This window comes from Oncorhynchus gorbuscha, linkage group LG20 (genome assembly GCF_021184085.1).
Source record: "Oncorhynchus gorbuscha isolate QuinsamMale2020 ecotype Even-year linkage group LG20, OgorEven_v1.0, whole genome shotgun sequence".
Classification (NCBI taxonomy): domain Eukaryota; kingdom Metazoa; phylum Chordata; class Actinopteri; order Salmoniformes; family Salmonidae; genus Oncorhynchus; species Oncorhynchus gorbuscha.
Window position 1 is genome coordinate 1,080,775 of NC_060192.1, and position 19,721 is coordinate 1,100,495.

Here is a 19,721-nt window from a genome sequence, read left to right on the forward strand (position 1 = left end):
GTATCAATTGGGTGAAGTTCCACAGGAGTCAATTCCAACACAAATCCGTTTTAATGGGTGACTGCGCTTCCTGATTTGACCTTGTTGTTGGTGGTTCATTAAGAAATGCGGCCATGACTGAAGGCAAACGAGTTGTCTTGGGGATGTGGTTTGATGTGGGTGTGCTATGTTCGAATATCGTATCATGCCAGGTACTGTTGTCTGTCCCTACTGAATCACCATAGCAACACATGGCCAGCCACTTCATCGAAATAATAACTTCCTTCAAATCTATCATGAAGGGAAAGTCTGGCTGCTAAACTGGTTTCTGAGAACAATAACATGTCTACAACTTCAAGCTGCCAAACTATCTTAAATAAAGCACAAGCTGCGCACTGTTTATCAGTGCCCAAAATCAAGTTCCAGCTCGCTAAGTTCCAAAAGGCTCCAGTGATTATCAAACATCAGCAAGTGAGCATAAAGGGCTTATGGGTCCTTTCAACGTAACATTGGGGAGGTGTTGTCTTATGTAAACGAGCCTGAGGCGTCGTGTATTGGGCAGGTCTGTCTCACTGTCTGGAGGTTCTGGCTGCTATGATTGGATAGAGCACGCACAGCGCAATCAGCATAGCTGATTATCTCATATTCGTGGGCATGGGCATGTATTCTTTTTTGTTTTTGCTCAATCTGATTGGGTGGGCCTGGGAGGGCCCCAGTTGGTGGGGCTGTGTCCACCCAGGCCCACCCAAGCCCACCCAGGCCAACCCAGGCCTACTCTGCTCTAATGGAACATTCCTTTTTTCTATAGGAACTGAAATGTGTTTCTACAGCTCTGGACTTTTAAAGCAGTAACACTTAACTACCAGGGTAAATGACTAACTTGCTCCACTGCATGTAGCTAGGTCATGACCGTGATTCATCCTCCCTGTGTTATGTCTAATGAGTTCTGTCTCGCTGTCCTCAGCACCCTCTGGCGGTGGAGCCATGGCAGAAGGCTCAGTCCTCCCAGCCCAGGTGGTATTCACTGTGGGCTCCCCACCCAGCGGCAGCATCCCTCCACAGCCCTCCAGGACCAGACAGTTCTCAGGTGAGATGATTGACTCAGCAGCTAGGTGTCATTGCTCCGCACAGCATCCAAATACATTATAGTGTCCTAGGGATGCTGAACTTTGTGGCAATGATATTCACAACACACTACTCTGTGTCAGTTGAACGACTGTCAGTTTAGACTAAGTGCCATCAAGGGCCTGTTCTGAGGTACTTTCCTCTAACCACAAAACACGTATTTTTATAGCAGGCTCCATAAGCCCAGTGGGTTCCTTTACCAGCCGTTTTCAGACAGGCACCTATCTGGACGGCTTTGAGGGTCCTTCCAGACCACGCTACAGCTTCACAGACCCAATTACGGCCAACATGGGGGGACCTGTTAGCTTCCTGGCCCCTGAGCTGCCAGAGGAGACACTGATGGAGGTGAGAGGAGGAGTAGGGGTTGGGATGTGGGGTTGCTGCTGTCTGTTTCTCTGAGTTTGTCTCTGCATGTTTTTTTCTGTCCATCTCTGTCTCTGTTTTGAAGAACGCCCATCTCCCTGTAGGCTATATTTTATGACGTCCGACCTTGTCTCTCTCCCTCTGTCTGTCTGAGTGCAGCAGGAGCACACAGACACCCTGAGGAGCCTGCGCTTCACCCTGGACTTTGCCCGCTGTCTGATGGAGGTGGCAGGGGTCAGGGGGGCTGGGGCGAAGCACGGGGACACCTCTCCGCCCTCTCTCCTGCAGCAGCAAAGCCTAGTGGCTGACCAGATCAGCTCCCTCAGCCGGGAGTGGAGGTGAGAGCCTCCAGCTAGTGAAGCTGTACCATTGTTACCTAAACAACTTCGTCTAGAGTCTTTCCTTTTCATGGGAATATGAGATCTTTACAAATGGATGATAAAAGCGAGTCAGACTTGGTTACTGTTCACTTTGAGATTGAGAGACACTTGGTAATGACTGTAGCATCAGCTACAAAATCATGACTCTGATCTGTGTGTGTGTCAGCTATGCGGAGCAGCTGGTGTTGTACATGAAGACTGCAGAGCTTCTGTCGTCTGCCTTGCACACAGCCATGGAGCGCGTCAAACAGGGAAAACTGTACCCCTCTGCCACTGTCAAACAAGGTGAGACCCAACAACTTAAGAACACGGCTGATTAAAAGCCAACATTTACAGAAGGATATAACATTACACTCATCTGGCAGATGTATCATGAAAAAGAGTGTCTTGAGCCCAACCGTGCTGTGGAGTAGGACTGCTCTCTCTCTCTCTATTTCCAACACGAACACTGCTCAGCCCTCTCCTCTGTGACTGTGTGTTTAGTGGTCAAAAGGCTGAACGAGCTGTACAAGTCCAGCGTGTCGTCCTGCCTCTCCCTCAATGCACGGCTGGAGCATTTCTTCTCCCGCAAGCACCGTCTCATGGACCACGTCAATAGCATCACCGCTGAGAGGCTGCTGTTTAGCCACACTGTTCAGATGGTGAGGGAGACACTGTGTTTAGCATCTTGGGCCATGTGTATCAAGCTTCTCAGAGTAGGAGGGCTTATCTAGGATCCGGTCCATGTAATCTTATTCATTGTAACCTAAAAGGCTAAACTGATCCCAAATCAGCACTCCTACTCTGAGATGCTTTATACGGCCCCTGATCTCTTCCTCTACTCGGCTTGCAGGTGCAGGCTGCTGCTCTGGATGAGATGTTTCACCAGGGAGAGGCGTCGGTGCTGCGCTACCACAAGGCCCTGCTGCTGATGGAGGGCCTGTCCCTGCTCCTTACCGAGCAAAACGACATCCTCAGCGTCAGCAAGTGTGAGTCACCTCAGAACTTTCACCTCTGACCCACCATATCCATTAAGCCTGAAATGCAGTAGCGTATCTGTTTTTGTTTTTTACAATGTAGTCATTTTGCAGACTCTTATCCAGGGCGACTTACAGGAGCAGGTAGGGTTAAGTGCCTTGCTCAAGGGCACATTGCTAGATTTGTTCACCTTGTCGGCTCGGGGATTTGAACCTGCGTCCTTTATGTTAATCTCTGTCTGACCCAACACTCTAACCACTAAGCTACCTGCCTCTAGGCTACCTGTATAAAACATGACTTTATTTCCATGACTACACAGGTAATTACAAGGTAATTGGACACTTTTGGCTGTTCTTTTTTAACTTACTGGTAGCTTAGTAAGTTGTCCCTTTCACAACATCAATCAATAAATAATACTACTTCTACTTTCTCTCTCGGCAGGTAAGGAATGCATTGAGCGTCGTCTCACAGCTCTACAGTCAGGGCTATGTGTTTGAGGACTCTGCTCAGCACCCATGATGCTGCTATGCTATGATGTCACTCATTCTGGACCGGCACCACCATGCCCATTCAACCTCCCAACCAACTCTGTATCTTCCCCCCACCCTCTAGTTTCCATGGAGATGTCAGCCGGTGGGGGGGTATGTGTGTTTAAGAAGGGCCTATAGTCTGGACAGGGTAGACTCTGGACTGGTGGTTTCTGTGTCTGCCCCACCACCAAGCACTCTTAGGTGAACTGATGTTGGAGATGAAGGGCTTGTGGGGGGGCAACTACACACTCCTCTGTGTGTCAGACAGGACCCCACTAAACGGACTGACTCTCTGCAGAGCCACACACACACACAGCCCCTTACCGTCTGGAACGATACCCGGACCAATCACAGTCAAGCTGTCTGCGGGACGATGCTACTGCAGTCACAGTCTCGCTCCATTTAATCCTGTCTGTAATTCAGCGCAAAGCAATCGCAAATGAACCTTCACTCCTAAGACATGAAGTCTTACTAAATAAGAAGCCACTCAGTGTAAAAATATAATATATATCTTTTTTTGGTGTGTTTTTCAGGGAAACCAGAAGAGTTTAAGAACATTATCCCAATTGCATGGCCTGTCACAGCCCACTGGCCTGTTTGTGTACATTTTGAGTTGTATGTAGAAAATAGGTAATTTTAAGTTATGGACCTTACCTGTGATAGATAGAACAATATATAGGTGCTGTTACAGAAGTGTTTTACCTTATTTATCCCTGTCTGACACTTTATTGATGCTTCATTTGCCATATTAAGAATGAGAATGTTGCCCAGTAGGTAGATTGTTGGACCATAGACAGGAGAATCTAGAAAGGTTTGCTGTCTGTGCCACTGGGCCTTTGACAGGATGTTAAATATGGACAGGAAATGGGCCTCGCTGAGCATTTCCCTTTGACCAGTGACCATTTCCCTTTGACCAGCCATGTTGGAAGAACAGCTGGAACCACATACTCCCCATTCAGCTTTTTAGTCAGAGTGCTTGAGAGGAATCATCATCATCTTATTATTATTTCCTAAAGTTGTTCTTAACCAGTAAAAAGCCCGGAATATAACTTTGTAGACAAATTAGACAAAGGAATATTGCCCAAATTGGAAAAGAAACCAATTGCCACTGATCTCTAACCAAATACGTGAGATTTAGTTGAGCTTTATATCTTTCATATTTTCCCATTCAAACCTCTTATGGAGTCCAGTCACAATCAGTTTCGATGTAGGTCTGCTTGTAAAACTTGCAGTAGAGTTGCCAGACTGGACTTACACCTGTCAATGACTACTGGTGTTATTGCACTGTGTTGAGGTTTATCAGTACTGTACAGAAAGAACAAGGTGGGGGGGGGGTGAGTTATAAGATGTACATGAAACATATATGTTCAGTTTTTCATGTACATGCTTGGAGACAATCTTGTTTTGGGAGTTATTTCTATGGTTTTTATTGTAGTTTTAGGCAGTTTTGTTTATTCATTGTCAGATGTTGAAGTGTGATGGTTGTCTTAATCTTGACAGGGAAATGTCATAAGCTATTAAACTTTGAAAGGTGCCTTTTGAAGAAGGAAAAATGCTAAATGTGTAACTGAAAAAAATATTTTTGTTGTATTGAGTAGCCAAAATGAGGACTGATGCTTGTGTTGAATTTTGAAAAGCAGTACAGTTTATTGAATTGCAGTGTATTGGTTGTGGAATTTATCATTAGAGGTGGGTAGATATTTCCTGAACCATAGCTTGTATCCTCAATAATAACCAATAGGGGATGGACAAAATATCTCACTGTGCAATGGACCGGTGGTTAGAGGCAACCTCTACCCACTCGTAGAAGCGTGTCTGTTTTGTGTGAAACTGTTTGAAAGAGTGAATGGATGACTTATATTTTCTCACTACAGGGAACTAACAGAAACAAGAGCAGGGGAGCATTTTCCCCTGTGAAGATTGTCTGGATATTCTGCTTTGCCCATAGATGCTTTCCTGCCTTTTTCCTGTTTACCGGTCAACAAAATGTACAGAGTAAATGTCTCGTTTATATTATACATCCCAGATGAATGATGTGGTCATATCTAGTGACTCATATTGCTTTCATCACCTGATCAGTTGTTATAAAAATGGGACATGTTCAATGAGTGGCAGATAGCAAGGCAACGGTAGACCTTTTTTATTTTAGACGTGTCACTTGTTTAGTTTCTTACGACCAGTAGCCTAGCAGCCATCCTAATGTTGTGTAAGAATCTAAAACAACCTATGTCATGACGTAAGTCACTCTGAAGAAGAATGACAACTTACAAGGCGGGTTGATTGAAAAGGCCCATGAAGTAAAAGCTTGATCTGCACTCCAGTGCTTGTGTGACACTAATGATACCCACTATTTCCATAATGGATACGACTGAAAACAAGGTTTTGCCAACTTAAAGACGTTTGCCGTTTTTCTTTTGGCTTTATAAATGCAGTACACCTGGAAGTTTCTTCCACACTGCTGATTTGAATATCGACCATACTATCTCAGTATCACTTGTACATAAGGATAGTAAATGAAGTTATTTCTCTGAATGTGTGTATATTACAAAGCATGGACAGAATTTCCCCACTCATCCAAAGAAAAGTATTAGAAATAGAAACTTTCCCTACTATCACTTTTAGACTGTTGTTGGAGCTATATCTCTGACTGTACATTTAAGCCTGTAAACAGGAGGCGGGGAAAAACTATACCCACTATTACAATGTCTGTGTGAACATTTCTGGTTTGAAAGGCGCTGCAGAAATAAAATTGTGAAAGGAATTAGGTTGTGTATGTTGATAATAAGAGTTTCATACTTCTGGAGGTGAGGTACAAAATGTCATTTATTTGAAAGGATGTTAATAGCTTATTTCTACAATTATTATGTTGATATGCTAATTGTAACCATTGGCATGTTACAATTTCAAGGTGTCTTTAGTGGTCGCTATGCAAACAGCACTTGTTTGCGCTTGCACCAATAACTGTATGGCAGAGTTCATCAACTACAGTAGATTCAACTGCGGGACGCCTTTTTTTTGTGGCATATTTTCAGGGGGCCGGAACATAATCAAAAATTATACAAATTGACCAAACAGATATACACTAAACAAAAACAGAAACACAACATGTGAAGTGTTGGTTTCATAAGTTGAAATAAAATATCCCAGAAATGTTCCATTCGAACAAAAAAACGTATTTCTCTCATGTTGTGCACAAATTTGTTTACATCCCTGTTAGTGACCATTTCTCCTTTGCCAAAAAAATCCATCAACCTGGCAGGTGTGGCATATCAAGAAGCTGATTAAACGGCATTATCATTACACAGGTGGACCTTGTGCGGGGGACAATAAAAGGCCACTCTAAAATGTGCAGTTTTGTCACAAAATGTAAAGGCAACATGCAACAATTTCAAAGATTTTACTGAGTTACAGTTCATATAGGGAAATCAGTCCATTGAAATAAAGCCTTTAGGCCCTAATCTATTGATTTCACATGATGCAGCCATGGGTGGGCCTCGGAGGACATAGCCCCACCCACTGGGGAGCCAGGCCCACCCACTGGGGAGCCAGGTCCACCCAATCAGAATGAGTTTTTACCCACAACGGTGTTTTATTAAGGACAGAAATACTCCTCAATTTCTTTTTTTACTTTTTATTCCAGCTCATGAAATGTGGGACCAACACTTTACATGTTGTGTTTATATTTTTGTTCAGTGTAGAATACCATTTTATCCAGAGTGACTTAGACCAACAGTCAGTGCATTTAAAACTAAAATAGGTGAGACAACCACGTATCACAGTTGCATATGGCATTACTGAAATTATTTTAAATGCTTCCTAAACCAACAGCCTACATATTTCTACGTGCAAAAATGAGCACGGGATGGGACTGGATTGGTTTTAATCAGGAAGGAACAAGAAAGTTCTGAAGTTATAGAAATGTTGCGGGATCAGGACAGAACGGGAAAACAATTGACCGGACAGTAAATGAATTTCCACCCCCGTGTCAACCTCTACCCCACCACCCAAAGGACCCAAAGGACATCCATCCAACCTGACACAAGTGCATTCGAGTCAACATGGGCCTGTGGAGCGCTTTCGACACCTTGTAAAGTCCATGCACCCCAACCAATTAAGGCTGTTCTGATGGTGAACTCAATATTAGGAAGGTGTTCCTAATGTTTAGTGTCCTTGGTGTATGTCTCTATTAGGTGTGGGAATACTATGGAACCGATTTACAACATTACAATCACTTGGGAGATTATTTGCTTGTGTTTTTTTTTACAGTCTTATGTACAACAATAAACCACATCATAAACAATTTGTTTTGCTCAGAAAATGTTCGGTTTAAAATAAAAAATCACTCGCACAAGTTGGGTAACCCTGATTGTATGTAGGCTTTTGCACCTCCCTCCCTCTTGACGAGTAGTGCGCATGCGCGGTATGGGGATGTTGCTGTCGGAAGCTGTGCCTCTCTGTGTGAAACGATCAATAAGGCCTTGTTGAAAACATCGGTAACAAGCTAGCTAGGTCTCTCTCTCTCTCTCTCTCCAATTCTTTGTTCTGTTCTATTTTATGTTAGAGGCAGTTCAGCTCGTTGTCTTTATAATAGGTAGTCTAATCCACATAAAATGACCGATCAATCATCCCTGTTGCTTCGAAAACAACTGGCAGGTAAGCGAGCACCTGACCGCTAAATTAAGCCGAGTTGAACAAGCGTAGTAGTTACCTGTAACTTGGCTAGCTTGGTAGTCAAATACTGTTTTGGTTTTTTTAAACTCGTATTTAAAATGTCAACGTAGCTACGGCTAGTACACAACGCACATTCCCAGCTGGTGTGTGTTCAGCTACACAACGTTTATGTTCACAATAAGCTAAGACTTGTGTAGAAGTGTGCCATTTTATTTTAATCGTAGCCTCACGTCTATTTCCTCAAAGCTAAATTTAACATCCCATGTTCATTTTCACTGGTCCGTTCGCTGAATTGTAGCTTGACAACACGCATGACATGGCAGCAAGTGAGATCACACGTTCAGGGGTGGCTATTGGGTAATAATTGGGTAATAATTGGGTAATAATGTCCGCGTGTTTGTTTACCCCCTTTTTTTCAGAGCTCAACAAGAACCCTGTGGAGGGATTTTCTGCCGGTCTCATAGACGATGATAACATCCATCGATGGGAGGTGGTTGTTATTGGCCCGCAAGATACATTATTGTGAGTGTTTTTACAAATCTGCTCTATCTGTTGAAGGCATAACCTGGAGACCCCACGTTGAATTGCATTGGATTCAACGTTGGGGGTCAATTAGCGTTAGGATCAGCAAAGTTTCCGCTCACGACCTCTACAAGCCAGAATATATATATTTTTTATTTACTTTACCAGTTGTCCATGTGGTTGGTCCTTTTGCAGGTAAGAATGAGACAATATATCCACATGAAAGGATAATTTACATTTTTGTAAATGTGTTCAGATTTATCACCTGAAGCATGTGCACAAGATGAAAAATACATGCACTAGACATGCATACTTGCTGAGCTGTGCACTGTGTGTACATGATTCTACCACATGCTTCTTCAGGTGATAGAATTCTGAACTCACTACCAGCCCTTTAAAAGGTTGGTGTACATTCAGAACGTTTTCAGACCCCTTCACTTTTTCCACATTTTGATACCTTACAGCATGAAGGCAAAAATGGATTCAATAAAATAAATGACTCATCAATACCCCCACCTTATTTACATAAGTATTCAGACCCTTTGCTATGAGATTTTAAATTGAGCTCAGGTGCATCCTGTTTTCATTGATCGTCCTTGAGATGTTTCTACAACTTGATTGGAGTCCACCCGTGTTAAATTCAATTGATTGCACATTATTTGGAAAGGCACACACCTGTCTATATAAGGTCCCACAGTTGACAGTGCATATCAGAGCAAAAACCAAGCCATGAGGTTGTTGGAATTATCTGTAGAGGTCCGAGACAGGATTGAGTCGAGGCACAGATCTGGGGAAGGGTACCAAAACATTTCTGCAGCATTGAAGGTCCCCAAGAACACAGTGGCCTCCATCATTCTGAAATGGAAGAAGTTTGGAACCCCCAAGACACTTCCTAGAGCTGGGCGCCCGGCCAAACTGAGCAATCGGGGGAGAAGGGCCTTGGTCAGGGAGGTGACCAAGAACCCGATTGTGTTCTTGGTCCAATAGGACAATGACGCTAAGTACACAGCCAAGACGAGGCAGAAGTGGCTTCGGGACAAGTCTCTGAATGTCCTTGAGTGGCCCAGCCAGAGACCGGACTGGAACCCGATCTAACATCTCTGGAGACCTGAAAATAGCTGTGCAGCAACGCTCCCCATCCAACCTGACAGAGCTTGAGAGGATCTGCAGAGAAGAATGGGAGAAACTTCCCAAATACAGGTGTGCCAAGCATAACCATCTGAATGGTTATGGGTCTGAATTAATAACTGCTATAGTCTACCACCATCTGAATGGTTATGGGTCTGAATTAATAACTGCTATAGTCTACCACCATCTGAATGGTTATGGGTCTGGATGGTTATGGGTCTGAATTAATAACTGCTATAGTCTACCACCATCTGAATGGTTATGGGTCTGAATTAATAACTGCTATAGTCTACCACCATCTGAATGGTTATGGGTCTGAATTAATAACTGCTATAGTCTACCACCATCTGAATGGTTATGGGTCTGAATTAATAACTGCTATAGTCTACCACCATCTGAATGGTTAATGAATTAAAAACTGATGTCTACCACCATCTGAATGGTTATGGGTCTGAATTAACTGCTATAGTCTACCACCATCTGAATGGTTATGGGTCTGAATTAATAACTGCTGAATAGTCTACCACCATCTGAATGGTTATGGGTCTGAATTAATAACTGCTATAGTCTACCACCATCTGAATGGTTATGGGTCTGAATTAATAACTGCTATAGTCTACCACCATCTGAATGGTTATGGGTCTGAATTAATAACTGCTATAGTCTACCACCATCTGAATGGTTATTCTGAATTAATAACTGCTATAGGTCTGAATGGTTAATAACTGCTATAGTCTACCACCATCTGAATGGTTATGGGTCTGAATTAATAACTGCTATAGTCTACCACCATCTGAATGGTTATGGGTCTGAATTAATAACTGCTATAGTCTACCACCATCTGAATGGTTATGGGTCTGAATTAATAACTGCTATAGTCTACCACCATCTGAATGGTTATGGGTCTGAATTAATAACTGCTATAGTCTACCACCATCTGAATGGTTATGGGTCTGAGTTAATAACTGCTATAGTCTACCACCATCTGAATGGTTATGGGTCTGAATTAATAGCTGCTATAGTCTACCACCATCTGAATGGTTATGGGTCTGAGTTAATAACTGCTATAGCCTACCACCATCTGAATGGTTATGGGTCTGAATTAATAACTGCTATAGCCTACCACCATCTGAATGGTTATGGGTCTGAATTAATAACTGCTATAGTCTACCACCATCTGAATGGTTATGGGTCTGAATTAATAACTGCTATAGTCTACCACCATCTGAATGGTTATGGGTCTGAATTAATAACTGCTATAGCCTACCACCATCTGAATGGTTATGGGTCTGAATTAATAACTGCTATAGTCTACCACCATCTGAATGGTTATGGGTCTGAATTAATAACTGCTATAGCCTAACCGTGCATTCGCTTTTCTTTCATACCCGTGAGTTTTATTGTCTGCTGTATTTAACATTCAGCAAAAAAAGAGATTGCGTCCCTCTTCGAATAGCCTGTTGGTATAATAAATGAAAAAAACAAATGTCCAGCAAGCTATTCTAGTCTAGCTAGTTCTGCATGGGACTCCAAGAGGTAATGGGTGTTTTTTTAAGGAGAGACCAGCAGATCACAGGCACTTGCGTATAGTGCAAGAGACAGAGGCTATAAATGAGGTTATTCTGCATAGCCCATCTTTAATTGGCTAAATGTAAGGCTAATATTGCATTGAGTTGAGGCTAGGAGAGCGTGCTCGCATGTGCACAGATTTTAAAGCAACGCTATTTGAGTAATGGGCTGTTTTAAAACTCTGCAGCTGCGATTAAAAAAGTAATAATCTTTACCAAAAAAAAACGTGGGCCCCCCCGAAAGCCAGATGGAGATGAGTATATTAGAAGCTCATTCGGTCTTTATATTACTGTAGCATAGACTATGCTGAAACAAATACAGGCCTAGCTGTCGCAAGAAAAAAAGTTACCTTCATGAGATGGTATGTCTACATGCATTGTGACCTGCGCTCCATACTGAGATGGTATGTCTACATGCATTGAGACCTGCGCTCCATACTGAGATGGTATGTCTACATGCATTGTGACCTGCGCTCCATGCTGAGATGGTATGTCTACATGCATTGTGACCTGCGCTCCATACTGAGATGGTAGGTCCACATGCATTGTGACCTGCGCTCCATACTGAGATGGTAGGTCTACATGCATTGTGACCTGCGCTCCATACTGAGATGGTAGGTCTACATGCATTGTGACCTGCGCTCCATACTGAGATGGTAGGTCTACATGCATTGTGACCTGCGCTCCATACTGAGATGGTATGTCTACATGCATTGTGACCTGCGCTCCATGCTGAGATGGTATGTCTACATGCATTGTGACCTGCGCTCCATACTGAGATGGTATGTCTACATGCATTGTGACCTGCGCTCCATACTGAGATGGTATGTCTACATGCATTGTGACCTGCGCTCCATACTGAGATGGTATGTCTACATGCATTGTGACCTGCGCTCCATACTGAGATGGTATGTCTACATGCATTGTGACCTGCGCTCCATACTGAGATGGTACGTCTACATGCATTGTGACCTGCGCTCCATACTGAGATGGTATGTCTACATGCATTGTGACCTGCGCTCCATACTGAGATGGTAGGTCTACATGCATTGTGACCTGCGCTCCATACTGAGATGGTAGGTCTACATGCATTGTGAACTGCGCTCCATACTGAGATGGGCTGTCTGTCCCCACCCTGAGCGTTGATGATTCATCACGTAGAGGCCGTAGAGAATCCCGATTGAGACATGGCATATCATTTAACTGATCCATTTCATGCCATGCTATTCATATAGATAATTTATTATAATTTACCAGTTTCTCGCAGTTATTTATCCCGGGAAAGGGACTGGTTTTGGGCGGTAAATCTGTGTAACCGGGTACCTGCCATTCAACCCTATTATCTATGTTACCAGAGCCTCATCTTAATCTCGTCAAACTGTTTCTATGGTGGATTCGCGGCCGCAATTGATGGAATATGCCAAAACTTTGGAGATGACAGATGTCAGAGATAGGCCAGTGGTTTCCATCTGTGACACAAAATAAATCCCTAAATCAAAGCTTATGACAAATACAGCTCCAGAACCAGACATAGACCAATTCATGAGTATGTATAATAGACTTTGTCATTCTTTGGAGGTAGAACCTAAATGTGCATTTCATCTCTAGGACAGGAAATTAAATAGTGGTGGCAACTTCCTCTGGGGGTGGGAGGGGCCCTTTTTTTAAGAAGCGGAATTATTTTCATAGGTGGGGTTTACTTTGTGTCTGTGGTAAATAGTGACTGTCACTTGGCACCTCCTATATGAGTGACACTCATTTTCTTACCTTGTTTCTTTACAGCGAGGGTGGTTTCTTTAAAGCCTACTTGACCTTTCCCCTTGACTACCCACATAGGCCTCCGAAGATGAAGTTCATCACAGAAATATGGCATCCCAATGGTAAGTGGTTTCATTGATGAATCACCTTCATCCCTTTCTGTGCTATTTATTTACTCTAGGGCTTGCCGTGGCATACCTCCTGCCTTCATCTCTTGCTCCAGGTGGTTCTAGGCCTTCCTCTTTACTGTTTGCCTTGTGGGCTCCATGTTGGAGCCTGTTTTGTGATTGATTTTGTTTCTTCTTAGTGTTTCCTATCCAGCTCCACTTCCTTCTCTCATTGTGCTTCCTATTGGGTCTTGTTTTTTAATTTCCCACAGCCTGATGTTGCTGATGCATTCTGGGAGTCTACTGGCCAGACACCATCTGAGACAGTGGTTAATGAATTACTTTAGTTTGTTCAAAGGGTTCTCCGTGTTTCAGATCCATACAGAAAAATGGATTTGACATTTGAGTTGAAGATCTTCAGTTTTGTTCGATGTGCTATACAGCCAAAGACCTGTGTGTTTAGTCAACTGGTCAGCAGTTTGATTCCTGTACTCTTCTCTTTCAGTTGCAAAGAACGGTGACGTGTGTATCTCCATTCTGCACGAGCCCGGAGAGGACAAGTTTGGCTATGAGAAGCCTGAGGAGCGCTGGCTGCCCATTCACACAGTGGAAACCATCATGATCAGTGTCATCTCCATGCTGGCCGACCCGAACGGCGACTCACCCGCCAACGTGGACGCAGCCGTAAGTCCCAGACATACACCCTCGCAGACGGGGGAATTCAATGAGGCTGAAACAACGGTGCTGTTGTTTTCATGGCCTCAACGAATTTACAGAAACAAGTGAAATGTCAGTTTCAGACTTGTTTTTGTAGAACAACATTTTTGATAGTAGTGAGGGATTATCTACCAGTTTAGTTGATTGTAGTGCTTGTGAAGCTCGGGTTTTTAATGTACAGTTGTGTTGTGCCCTGTAGAAAGAATGGAGAGAGGATCCCTGTGGAGAGTTCAAGAGGAAGGTGGCTCGCTGTGTACGAAAGAGTCAGGAGATGGCGTTTGACTAGGCGCCACTCCCCCACCATTGCCACACACCCAGTGAGTACCTTTCTGGATCCACACAGCGCTCAACTATAATCTCACGTTGCAGAAATTGAGACCCATTCAGTGCCTTGGCTGGATAGTACATCTTCAATGTTTTGTTTCCCTATCAGTCTTTGATGCTTTATCGTTTCCCTTGATTTATATTGTCTGCAAGCTAATTGTTTTTTTGTTTTTTTAGCTAGAATTTTAACATCGGGAGATCGATCATGTCACTCTTCAATAAAGACTTTTGCACCAGTGCTCTGCTCTTAGGAAGATGTGGAATAAAAAGCCAGCCCTTATTTCTTTAGTTGTGTAAATAGGGTCGTCTCATTTCTTCTGTGGATGTGTGGAGGAAAAAACATCCCCTCATGCTCATTGCCCAGTTCTCACTTTAGACGTATTTATTTAAATGATAATTATGACAACTCAAGATGCATGTTTTTGTTTTGAAGAGCTTCTTTATTTTTCAACCTGCCACTGAGCCATCTACTTTCGACTTGTCTCTTATGCAATTATGGTCAATGAAGAGATACTAACCAACAATCGCTTTCGTTGCCCCTGTTCTTTCCCTATGGAAGCCCATTCCTTCCAAAGTGTTCTGCAAAATCCTCTCTCAAAAGGGTTAATACACTCTGCTGCCTTAAGTTGTTTCCCTGTGAGCTAAGGAACCCGTCTCCAGCGATGTCTGGTTTCTTCCATTTTTGATCAATCATTTTTTGGGGATAAACAAACCTAAGAATATTAGCATGAGGAAAATAATATTTTTTTGTAATATAGATCTCCTCTCTAATTGTATATGTAAATATTATGTACTATAGATCAAGTTGTGTCTTTTGGTTTTCCCCTTCATGTGAAGTTTGTACACTTGAGTTTCCTGTCTAGGATATTTTCAGGGACATGTGTTCAGTGTCGTCTATCCTTGTGAGAATAATTATTTAAGCTTATGGTCACCTGTGAACATCTCCAGAAAGAAGTAATCACATTTCAGATGGTCTTTTGTTTAGTCTCAAGAATGTGAATAAGGTGATGCCAGTTCTGGTTGAATGTCCACACCAGTATTGCCATTTTCTCCTGTGGAAGCAGATTACACTAGCCCTTTGCAACAGCACAATTTCTATCTACGAGGAGATGCTTTTGAGTCTTACGCAAGTTATTCATGCAATGCAAAGGATCAAAATAATGAAAGTGGTGGATTGTTAGAACAAGCAATAAGACTTGTAGCTCAATAGTTTATTTAACTGATAGTACCAATGGTTATACCTATTCACCTGTGTGGAGTGAAGACTGGCATGAGTTGTGAAATCACAGGTTTTTACACCCACATTGTTTAACTTGAGTCCAATAAAGTTTTTAAAACAGTAATATTTTCTTGATTGTGTAAGAGACCAACCGAGACATGTTTTCAGAATTGTTTTATTGCATTAAGCAATCGCTTAACATGATCAAAGAAGCCACCTGACAACAGTATGTCCATGTACTCTTCGGTATAAAATCATCTCAGCCACACAAATGGAGGCACAAAAACGAAAAACAAAAATCCATCTGCCTTGCAGTAGTTCAGACCCGAATTGTCTACTGTCCAGGAGCTGACAGGCTTTTGTTCATGAACTGTTTCTTAACGAAGCACACCCACCACTGGAAAAAGAGGTCACAGTCAGGGTTAGTCCATCAATCCACTAAAAACAATTGTGACAGGAGCGGTCAGATGTCTCACCTTGCTGGGTTTGTCTGTCTGGGGGTCAAACACACGGTCACACAGCCTCAGCCCCGTCTCCTGGCGGATCTGCTGCAGGTACGCCCTCATGGTCTCTGATCAGGAAAAAACATGGGGGGGGGTATTTAATTAAGATCCCCATTAGCTGTTGTGAAAGTAGCAGCTACTCTTCCTGGGGTCCACACGAAACAGATCTTGACCAAATGTAATCACAACTGAATACTACACAGTGCAGCCTAAAACACTAATGTGCGGTTGGTGTGGCACCTCTATCAGTCTATTGAATAGTGTTACTAATACTGAAAATAAGAAATATTACTGTAGTTCCTTACCTTCTTCCTGCTTGTTGCTGGGCTTTGCATACATGGCGTTGAGAGGGAAACCAGGTTCTCCAGGGATGGGGAAGTTGGTGATGCCTAGGGTGTACATCTCCTTCTCTCCCTGACCCCTGGAGCTGCACTGCAAATAAACAAGACTTCAGGAGGGGGAGTTCACCATACAAAACAAATCATGTCTTTGAATTGTTCAGAGGACCCAACATTCCATATCACTAAGGGGGGGGGTCATTTGGAATCAATAGCTATTTGCTTTATTAGAAAAGCCTATTGGCTTGAGGGGGGTCATATTAGAAAAGCCTGTTGGCTTGGGGGGGGGGTCATATTAGAAAAGCCTGTTGGCTTGGGGGGTCATTGCCAAGCCTGTTGACAATCAATTAATTTCATTTAGTTACCTTCTGTAGCTTCTTCAGGCATTCAGAAATGTACAGGGTGACGTAGATCAGTGTCCTGTCTGCCTCGTTCTGGAGAGAGAAAAAAGGTTGATAACTCCAATGATACACCAAGCCTTGTGACCGACACTTAAGTCCATAGTAATGAGAATTCTGTTGTCTAATGTCAACATGCTGTGTCCAGGGTTGTCTTGGGTAGGAGTTCGCAGAGACTCAAAATACTACTAACAGAAAACAAATTCAAAGGGTTCTGTGGAATAAGTTTAGAGCAAATGGTTTTCAAACTTTCAGCTTGAGACCACTTTTTCCTGGCGGACCCCATTTTCCACACCTCAAATATGACAACCTAAAAACGGTACATTTATATTTTTACATCAGCAAATAACTGTCAATTCATTACATTTTAATCTCTTACCAAAATGAAAAGAAACCTTTCACTGAATCAAATTGTATTTTTCCAAATAAATTACAAGTATTGTTCCTCCACTTTTAGCTTGTGGGCACTACTTTCAGAACTACTGCCTAGAACGTATACAAAAGTACTGGAGAATCCCTTTAACCCTGGGCAGCATGGGCCTAGGAGGCTCACAGGGACATTGGTATCCACTAGAATACTCCAATTATACATTTGATACCCCCCCAACATGACAAAATTAGTAGAATTGCAGGAAATTTGCAAAAGGTTCTCTATGGAAAAAGAAAAATGTTCCTTCCCGCGACCTTGCGACTTGGTTTGTCCGGCCATGCACAGCAGAAGTCATAGTAAAACTCCTTATATTCGCTCCAGTTATGTTCCAATTATTAAGGGTCCCTGTTGAATTTGCTATCAAAAAAACTGTGAGTACTCTTTGTCTATGGGTGTATGAGAGCAGAACCTAGTTTCAGTCACTGCCTAACTAAGCACTGCTAACAGAGCTATGAGAATACTGCATTGCCAAGGGCAATATTCAGAGAAGCAGGCTGGGGCATGCGGGATACCACAGGCCAAGCCACTGTAGAAAGGGGGAGGTACTGTAGAAACATTAACTTCCTTATAACATGTAGTCTACTCTATTATACTCAAACAGACAGCATTCCATAAATAGCAGGTGACCACTTCCAGTTTTAACAATCACCATTTTGCTATAAACAATTTTTTTTTGCACATTTCAATGTTGCCTTACCTTGATTTCGTAATTCTTAAAGAAGACATTAGCTTTGAAATAGTAGATGGCCTCCTCAATGATGTCTGAATCTTTGCCTGAAATAACAAAAGAGGAGTTGAAAATAGAGGAAGTTAGGGGATGCTGGCCAAGTACTTAAAAATAAAGAGAACAAACACTTGAGCGACTCATGGCACCTAATAAGTAAGCAACATGAACCACCAGGTAACCACAGTCACGTGGAAGTTAAGAAAATGCACAGGTTGAAAGATAGATATCCTACTTATGATCGAAACATGGTTCATATCACACAAGAACTTTGTACATTCTTGTAGGCTATTTTCTAAACCCGATGGGTGGAGTACGGTAAATTAGGCAAGAATGTCAACACCAGCTCTTTAAAAACTGTGTTAAATTTGCTAGTTGAAACATACTCTCTTTCGCTGCAGGGCCCTTGAATTGGGTTTTTAGTGGCAGCATAGCCATGTTCCCCACCATCTTGGTGTCCCCATCCATCAAGCCAGAGTGGTACGCCTGCAAAGGAAAGTGAAACAGTTGAGATATATATATATATATATATATAATGACTATGAGATGATCTTTTTGAGAAAATGAGAATGCCAACACTCTACTGTACTGGAGAGCGGTCCGAGCTATAGCTACTAAACTAGCAGATTAGCTAGCAGCTAAACCCACCAAACTACTAACTCCATTGGCTGCATAAATTAACACGTCTCTTTTTGACCGGTTTTCATTCAATTGGCAACTACAGACTAATATCGAGCAATATTTTTACAATTTCGTTGCCACGTTATTTTTGTCAAGACTGAAATGACTTAACGTTAGCTAACTAGAAAATGCTATGGTCGATACAGATTGGGGAAGACACAAATATTTACATCACAGAGAACACACTTAAAAGGTTGTTCATTTAAGAGGTGGTCGTAATATTTTAGTTACTTACCGGCATTTCGAGAGACTAATGTAAATATTTCAGCCCCAGCAAACAAACAAGAATTGTAAGCGTTTGTCAGGACACTACTGCTACTCGCCCTGCTGCTGCTTCCGCCTGTCCCACCCAACACAATTGACAGGAAATAAGACCAACGAATAGAGACGCGCTGTGGGCAATATATGAATGACCACAGGGTGGCGCAATTGATCACCATTTTCATGGCAATAAATGCCCAAACGTTGTTTTACAATAGTTTAATCCAGATATTCAACAAGAAACGTCTTCTTAATTTCCATTAAATTCTGCTTTACAGTCAAAAATCGACAGGTCACGTGGTGGAGCTTCACAGACAGGGATGGGGGAGCTTCACAGACAGGGATGGGGGAGCTTCACAGACAGGGATGGGGGAGCTTCACAGACAGGGATGGGGGAGCTTCACAGACAGGGATGGGGAGGGATTCGGGTGAAATTGAGAACACATTCCTAATATTGAGTTGCATCCCCCTTTTGCCCTCAGAACATCCTCAGTTCGTTGGGGCATGGACTCTACAAGGTGTTGAAAGCGTTCCACAGGGATGCTGGCCCATGTTGACTCCAGTGCTTCCAACAGTTGTGTCAAGTTGGCTGGACGTCATTTGGGTGGAGGACCATTATTGATACACATGGGAAACTGTTGAGTGTGGAAAAACCCAGCAGCGTTTCAGTTCTTGACACAAACCGGTGAGCCTGGCACCTACTACCATACCCCCCCTTCAAAGGCACTTCAAAATGTTTTGTCTTGCCCATACACCCTCTGAATGGCACACATACACAATCCATGTCTCAGTTATCTCAAGGCTTAAAAATCCTTCTATTACCTGTCTCCTCCTCTTCATCTACACTAACTTAAGTGACATCAATAAAGAATGATAGCTTTCACCTGGATTCACCTGGTCAGTCTGTCATGGAAAGAGCAGGTGAACTTAATATTTTGTAATGTATATCACCATCATCATCTCCACCATCATCATCATCTCCATCATCATCATCATCAAAGTGTTCAGCGGCTGGGTCTGGGGTTGACCACCTGTACA

At 42.8% G+C, this 19,721-nt stretch overlaps 3 protein-coding genes across 8 annotated transcripts in view; 2 read left to right on the forward strand and 1 right to left on the reverse strand.

Moving 5' to 3' along the window:
• LOC124006762 (serine/threonine-protein kinase ULK1-like) overlaps positions 1-6,095 on the forward strand; it is a 52,493-nt gene extending 46,398 nt beyond the window's left edge. For 4 of the 5 annotated variants that reach the window (XM_046316894.1, XM_046316898.1, XM_046316895.1 and 1 more), the window contains 7 exons: positions 944-1,066; positions 1,274-1,449; positions 1,627-1,805; positions 2,014-2,132; positions 2,331-2,488; positions 2,680-2,815; positions 3,246-6,095. In XM_046316894.1, coding sequence (XP_046172850.1) covers positions 944-1,066; positions 1,274-1,449; positions 1,627-1,805; positions 2,014-2,132; positions 2,331-2,488; positions 2,680-2,815; positions 3,246-3,301 — 947 coding nt within the window. In that variant the 3' untranslated portion in view covers positions 3,302-6,095. The remainder of the gene's footprint in view (positions 1-943; positions 1,067-1,273; positions 1,450-1,626; positions 1,806-2,013; positions 2,133-2,330; positions 2,489-2,679; positions 2,816-3,245) is intronic. The other variant, XM_046316896.1, reaches the window with a different exon arrangement.
• Positions 6,096-7,719: 1,624 nt separating this feature from the next.
• On the forward strand, positions 7,720-15,472 carry LOC124006977 (ubiquitin-conjugating enzyme E2 G1-like). Of its 2 annotated transcripts, none has more exons than XM_046317190.1 (6): positions 7,720-7,987; positions 8,425-8,527; positions 13,006-13,103; positions 13,594-13,772; positions 14,005-14,122; positions 14,307-15,472. In XM_046317190.1, exons 1-5 carry the CDS (start codon positions 7,945-7,947, stop codon positions 14,089-14,091), a joined length of 510 nt encoding a protein of 169 aa, XP_046173146.1. In that variant the 5' UTR covers positions 7,720-7,944; the 3' UTR covers positions 14,092-14,122; positions 14,307-15,472. The 2 variants fall into 2 exon arrangements, with proteins under 2 accessions (XP_046173146.1, XP_046173147.1); XM_046317191.1 differs by having other exon boundaries at positions 7,772-7,987; positions 13,060-13,103.
• Positions 15,473-15,507: 35 nt separating this feature from the next.
• On the reverse strand, positions 15,508-18,811 carry LOC124006976 (actin-related protein 2/3 complex subunit 3-B-like). The gene is made up of 7 exons (XM_046317189.1): positions 18,658-18,811; positions 18,128-18,227; positions 17,715-17,791; positions 16,555-16,623; positions 16,157-16,283; positions 15,825-15,919; positions 15,508-15,745 (listed from the first exon to the last, which is right to left on the reverse strand). Exons 1-7 carry the CDS (start codon positions 18,661-18,663, stop codon positions 15,683-15,685), a joined length of 537 nt encoding a protein of 178 aa, XP_046173145.1. The 5' UTR covers positions 18,664-18,811; the 3' UTR covers positions 15,508-15,682.
• Positions 18,812-19,721: the final 910 nt, after the last annotated feature.